Source organism: Labeo rohita, chromosome 9 (assembly GCF_022985175.1).
Source record: "Labeo rohita strain BAU-BD-2019 chromosome 9, IGBB_LRoh.1.0, whole genome shotgun sequence".
In the NCBI taxonomy this organism is placed as follows: domain Eukaryota; kingdom Metazoa; phylum Chordata; class Actinopteri; order Cypriniformes; family Cyprinidae; genus Labeo; species Labeo rohita.
In genome coordinates this window covers 14959082-14965819 of record NC_066877.1, presented here as the reverse complement: position 1 = coordinate 14965819, position 6738 = coordinate 14959082, and the positions used below count along the sequence as shown (strand labels likewise).

The window sequence follows — 6738 nt, the reverse complement described above, 5'->3', positions numbered from 1 at the left end:
TATCTTGACAGATCCCAAATAGAAATAGAGATTCCCTTTCTCGCAACGGTCTCTCCCGTTGCGTTGCAGGAGTTTCGGAGTAAACAGAAGTTTCTTCAATCCCAGGAGCTTAGGAGGAAGAAACAGCAGGACAACAGGTCTCAACCACTGGGTTTGAGTGAACTTATGCCAGAGTGAACTTATGCCCCTCGTCGGCAGCTTGATCTCCATTGCCTGGTCTGAGGACGAATTTGTCGCAGATGATGCTGGAGTACCACCTTTGGCTAAATCTAATGGAGATCAAGGACACTGACGCCTTCCTTGACTCCCCAGTCTCTCCTGAGGGACTGTTCGGACCTGCTGTGGATGGATATGCTGAGCATTTTACGATGGCACAGAAGCCCTCAAAGGCCATGCATCACTTCCTGCCAAAGCGCTACAGTTTGGCGGCAAAGTACAAATGGCCAGAAGGCTCCATTCTCCCAGCAGCCTGCAAAGCCCGTGCCACCTATGGCCCAGCCCCTGCCTAAATCTGAGCCTGGGCTCCAGAAGTGCCCTCAGATTGCTAGACACTACCTGTATCCTAAGTGCCAAGGTCCCCACCCCAGAGCAGTGCTGAACCCTGAGCCTCAGAAGGTCAGTTCCTGCCGAGGCCAGACTACCCTCAAAGAAGTCTTGCACTCGCTTTCCATTCCCCTGCTTTGCTCTGGGCCATGGAAACTCTGTTTAGGCTGGACCAATCCTTCTCAGTTAGCATGTGCCCAAACAAATTACTGCTGTGATAGTGGACCTACATACTTAAAAGATCACTTCTCCACTTCCCACTATCACCAGTATCAGTTCCCAGCCTCCTTGTGGCAACCTGGCACGTGAAACACTCAGACCACTTTCCCTCCGGCTCCTGGGTTCTTAAATTCATAGAATGGGGTTACTCAATCCAGTTCGCTCGCAGGCCTCCTCGCTTCAGAGGTATTATCCAACCTTCAGTACTGGACAACAATGTTCACATTCTCTGGTCCGAAGTGCAAACTCTTGCAAAAGGAGCCATAGAAACATAGCTATAGCAAACAGCGAATCAGGCTTTTAAAGTCACTACTTCCTTGTTCACAAGAAAGATGGCAGGCTCAGGCCCATCCTCAATCTCAGGCATCTGAATTGTGCGCTTATGAAATGGCCATTCAAGATGCTGATTTTGAAGCAAATCCTAGCACAAATATGCCCGGGGACTGTTTTTTTATCAGTGGATCTAAAAGATGCTTACTTTCACATCCAAATAGCCCCTTAACACAGACCATTTTTGAGATTTGTGCTCGAGGAGATGGCTTATCAATATACAGTTCTACCATTTGGATTATCTCTGGCCACGTGCACTTTTACAAAGTGCATGGACATGGGGAATCCACATTATGAACTACCTTGACGACCTGCTTATTTTAGCCTGATCGGAACAGGAAATCATCACTCACAGGTCGCTGCTGCTCAAGAGCTCTCTGTCTTTCAGCCAGCAAATAGTCTTCCTGGGGACAATTAACAATTCAGCCCAGATGTGGGCATGGATTATACCGCAATGCTCCCTGCCAATTCAGCGGCTAGAGGCATCGTTCAGAATCGAGACTTCACGTCACCTCACTTTTCCAGAGGATGCTTGGCCTGATGTCAGCTGCCACCTCTGTGATTCCTCCGGGCCTGCTTTACATGCGGCCCCTTCAGTATTGTCTCAAAGGCCATGTACTTTCCCATGCTTGGTCCCAGGGATGTTTTTCATCTCAGGGTAACCCACCACTGCATCAGAGCTGAGGCCCCTTTGAAAACTTCTCGCCTGTTTCTGTCAGGCGTCTTGTTGGGACTGACCTCCAGCAGGAAGGTGGTCACAACAGATGTTTCCAACTTGGTTTGGGAAGCACTGTGCGAGGGCAGACTGGCGCTTGCACATCAACTGCCTCAAGATGATGGTGTTTTTTGTAGGCCTTAAAACCATTCGGGGGGCCATTTGGCAGTCTCAGGTCATGCTGGACTTGTCTTCTTGTGACTTGTCTTCCATGTTAACCTTTCTGCAAGAGTTGCTGGATAAGGGGCGCATCCCTTCCATGCTCAAAGTATATGTGACAGCCATCGCAGCGAATCATGCTCTTGTGGTAGGTCAATTAGTTGGCAAGACGACCTTATCGTTACATTTCTGTTCTTCTCATACTGTTCCGACCTGGGAGTTATCTATAGTCTTCAGGGCCCTATGGGGCCCTTCCTTTGAGCCACTTCAGTTGGCTGACTTGCGGCCCCTTTTCGCTTAAAGCCGCCCTCTTTTTGGCTGACCTGCATACACTTTCAGTCAGTGCTTCATGTCTTGAGTTTGGGCCTAATGGCTGCAGAGTCATCCTCAAACTGAGACACGGCTATTTGACGAAATGTCACTCAGAGTTAGTTAATTTGTCTCAACAGGAGTAAAACACATCTCCCATTCTGCCACTGAGACAAAGCAATCAGCTAACACAAAATACCACACTGTAAGTTGTAAATAAAACAAAGATGAATATTGTTTTCTTTGTAACTGTAAAATTAACTTGCAATTTCTGAGTAAAAATTGTTTTACATCATTTCCAGTGTAACAGCTAATTTTCTTCTGTGTAAAACAACCAAAAAATATTGAGTTTTGTTTGTAAGGGGAGTAGCAGTAAACACTTTTTAAATGTGGTACAACATATTTTTGACATTTTAACAAATGACTTTAAGTGTGCTCAGATTAAAATATCTAATATTGTGCTACAAACAGAAAAGAAGGGATTTACTCAACTGATTACAAAAATATAGATCCACTCGGCAAAAATATTTGAGTGAAATGTTATCTTCGGTTATTTGTTTTACTGTTTTAATCTGTGTGTTTCAAGTTTTTCATTTTGGAATAAATATAAGAAATGCTAGAATCAAGGCATATATTTTTTAACATCTACATAATAACCTTTAGTTATAATGGTTTCTATTTGAACTTGCACAGTCAGGAATTGACAGACAATAGACAGGGTGTACTCTTTAGTCTTGGTCTAGTATAAAAGCACAGGTGACAGCGGTCAGCCAACAAGCAGATTCAGCTTCAGCTTCTCCTTTGTGGAACTACTGAGGACCAGCCAGCGCAACCATGATGGGCAAGGTAAATTTCATTACAACAACAATTTGACATTAGATTTAATTCACATTCCTATATTTTTATAGATATAACAAAAAACATTAAAATAATAACTTTTATATAACGATTAAAATAACGATTTTGTTATCTTTAAATCACTAAAATATTAACTTCGATTTTTTCAGGTCACCTTCTACGAGGAAAGGAACTTCCAGGGTCGCTCTTATGAGTGTATGAGTGACTGTGCTGACTTTTCCTCTTACATGAGCCGCTGCTACTCTTGCCGTGTGGAGAGCGGATGTTGGATGATGTACGATCGTACCAACTACATGGGAAATCAGTATTTCTTCAGAAGGGGAGACTATGCTGATTATATGTCTATGTTTGGAATGAGTGAATGCATCAGGTCCTGCCGTATGATCCCCATGGTGAGCTTCATGAACATACTGATGTGTTTGGATTAAGTCAATACACTCGGGACAATTGTCTGGAAGGAATATTCAATTTTCAGTTAAATTTTAGATTATTCAGAAACATGGTCACAGATTTATGTCTAAAATTGAACTCAAATTAATGGACTTTTCTTCCATTACAGTACAGGGGATCCTACAGAATGAGGATCTACGAGAGAGAGAACTTCATGGGTCAGATGTACGAGATGATGGATGACTGTGACAGCATCATGGACCGTTACCGCATGTCTCACTGCCAGTCCTGTCATATTATGGACGGCCACTGGCTCTTCTATGAACAGCCCCACTACAGAGGCAGGATGTGGTACTTCAGGCCTGGAGAGTACAGGAGCTTCAGCAATATGGGTGGCATGAGATTCATGAGCATGAGGCGTATCATGGACTCCTGGTACTAGAGTTCTAGTATTTCAATAAAATAATTTCTCTACAAAAGCAAATTGTGTTGGTAAAATGAGTATTCCACAAAAACACATTTAAATAAAAAAAATAAGGCTGAATAATGCTGAAGGGTAATACACTTTTCTTGGTTACTTTTTCATAATTGTTATTAACTCATTCCCTGCCATTGACATTTTCTGTTATTCCAAAGACAAAGCTTCCCCACCATTGACACAATTTTCAGATTTTGTGTTTTCACTGTTATATGGTAGGGAGCTCTATTACACATCTTCTGAAGTGTACAGAAGAAGATCAAAACACAAGCGAAGAAGCAGAAATAAGCAATAGCATATGCAAGCAGATACATATGTAAAATTACATGATTACCAAACATTAAACAGGAAATAAATCAAAACTGCCTAACGTTAACGACTGAAATGTCGACTTAAGAAGTAGTATAGGACGGTGCAAGCTTTGGAAAGAAGGATCTTCACCATCTCTGTCTTGATCAACGATCCGGACAAACACGATTTTTATATATATATAAACTTACATTAAAGTGTTGATAAAAAAAGGAATACATGAAGCTAGAATAAAATGGGTTGTGCTTAAAACCACAGACTCTGTTCTTTCTTTTGACACGCATGTTCATATATTCATAAAAAAAAAAAATTTGTGAAAATTATCATAAATGCTGGCGGTGGCTGTCAATTTCTAAAAAAAAAAGGAAAAAACTAAACAACTAAAGGCCTTAAAAGGGCAGTATGATGTAATTTAGGTCTAGAGTTGTAGGATTATGAACAATTAAATATTTATGAGGAAAAAATCAGGAAGCTTTATCTTTAAAAGACCTGAATACATCTGAATATTAACAAAAAAATCAAACACAAATAAAATAATTTGAATTAAACACTTTTTTGTTTAAGGGAGCATGGGGCACAACCTAACACTATTTGACTCTCTCAGTTTGTGTAAATCCTTGTGGAGTTCAGAGTATAATTTTTTACCCACATTAATTTCACACGTCTATTAAAAATATGTTGTGTTGTTTCATAATTACAGTGTATACGTGTTTCGTTATTTACCTTAAAAGAATGTGACAACATGTCCCGTAGGTGGAGTACACTGTAACGTGAGGGGCACGCTGTAACATGACTATATGACAGCTTAAAATGTCATCTGATCTAATGAAAAAAATATACAAGACAAACTAAAATATTTGCCAATAAAATTAAACCATCTTTTTCCAAATAAAATAACAGCGTTTAAGAATGAAAAATAATCTAATTTTGGAGTTTTACAATGAACACACTGCAACCATGCTTGAGACTACCATGACCGTGAAACACAGCTATACGGCATAGTTCAAAACAATGTGTGCAAACGAAGAAACACATTCAGACATTCAGAAAAACACAGAGATACACTCCCTCCCTCCACACACAGCTCTCATAGAACACGAGACACATAAAGGAGCCAAAGTGCTTTACATTTCTAAAAATAATCATTTTAAGTCTTTATGCACCTGTTTCTAATAATGGCAGCTTTTATTCACCGGTTTCTTGTGGTTTCTCAATAAAACTCATAAAAGTAAATAGTGTAAATTACATCGCTAATGTCATAGAATAGCATAGTTTAATAATAGCGGGGCACATAGTGTCTTCTGCTAGTTAGCAAAGCATTACAAAACTGATAAATAACAGATTGAAGGTTAAAGCCAGAAATGTACTTTTACTATGGTAAATATATATTCAATGATATCTTCAAAAGATTTTTTTAATTTTGGCACACTTTTTTTCTATATAGTGCGGATATGGCAACTAGTAAATACCATAAATTTGGTTATTTGGAAATTTGGAAATATTTAAACCATGTGTGTTACAACTAACCGCACATTAGTGCCCCGCACTCCCCTATTTAATTTACTACAAAGTCTTCATCATTGCTAAACAGACTGTGATTAACTAGTAATTTTGCAGATCCTACTAAATATAAATTTACAACATAAGTCTCCTCTCTCTCTCTCTCTCACTCACTCACACACGTTTGTTTTTGTGAATTGTGGGGACTTTCCATAGACTTCTATAGATTTTATACTGACCAAACGATATTGTCTATCCCCTAACCCAACCCTAACCCTAAACCTAGCCCTCACAGAAAACATGTTTGCATCGTTACACTTTCAGATAAACATCATTTACTATTTTTAATCATTTTTTAACATTGTGGGGACATTGTTCTCATAATGTAAATGTAGTTAAAGTTCAAACCTAAATGACCTAAATCAGTTCATAAATAAAAATGTAAATGCTCTGTAAGTGCTCTTATTGATGTGAAATATGTTTAGCTGGCTTTAACTCAGTTTAATCCACAGCATGTATTTCTCAAAAATGGGAAAATAAAAGACCAAAAAAAAGAAAAAAAAGAAAGAAAGAAATACTGCCTTGCATTCTGTGTGTACCTTGTGTTATTGAATCACTAACAACATGTTATTGTGTTTAGGATAATTTTATATACACAATTTCATAGAAATTATCTACACAAGGATACTCTTTAGACATGCATTAAAAGAGAGCAACAGCTAAAAGCCAGAGAAATTGCATCATTAAGGCAGAACTTAGTAAAGGGATACTGTACATGACTTTACCAAATACCGTAAGCATGCATTTGCAAAGCAAAATTTAAGTGGCCGGTTTCCCCCACAATGGCACAGGCATTATTTATGGATTGTTTAAAATACTGACAACACTATAGGTACTCTATTTTATAAAACTACATATGAGGTCGGTG

The 6738-nt window shown here is 39.2% G+C and overlaps 1 protein-coding gene across 1 annotated transcript; it reads left to right on the top strand.

Moving 5' to 3' along the window:
* Window positions 1–3045: 3045 nt before the first annotated feature.
* On the top strand, window positions 3046–4019 carry LOC127171083 (gamma-crystallin M2-like). Its single transcript, XM_051119501.1, has 3 exons — window positions 3046–3121; window positions 3283–3525; window positions 3693–4019. Exons 1-3 carry the CDS (start codon window positions 3110–3112, stop codon window positions 3963–3965), a joined length of 528 nt encoding a protein of 175 aa, XP_050975458.1. The 5' UTR covers window positions 3046–3109; the 3' UTR covers window positions 3966–4019.
* Window positions 4020–6738: the final 2719 nt, after the last annotated feature.

Excerpts from the sequence above, each read along its gene's own strand:
- LOC127171083 (XM_051119501.1), top strand. Across the intron at positions 3,526-3,692 it reads CCTGCCGTATGATCCCCATG|TACAGGGGATCCTACAGAAT; the intron begins GTGAGCTTCATG and ends CTTCCATTACAG.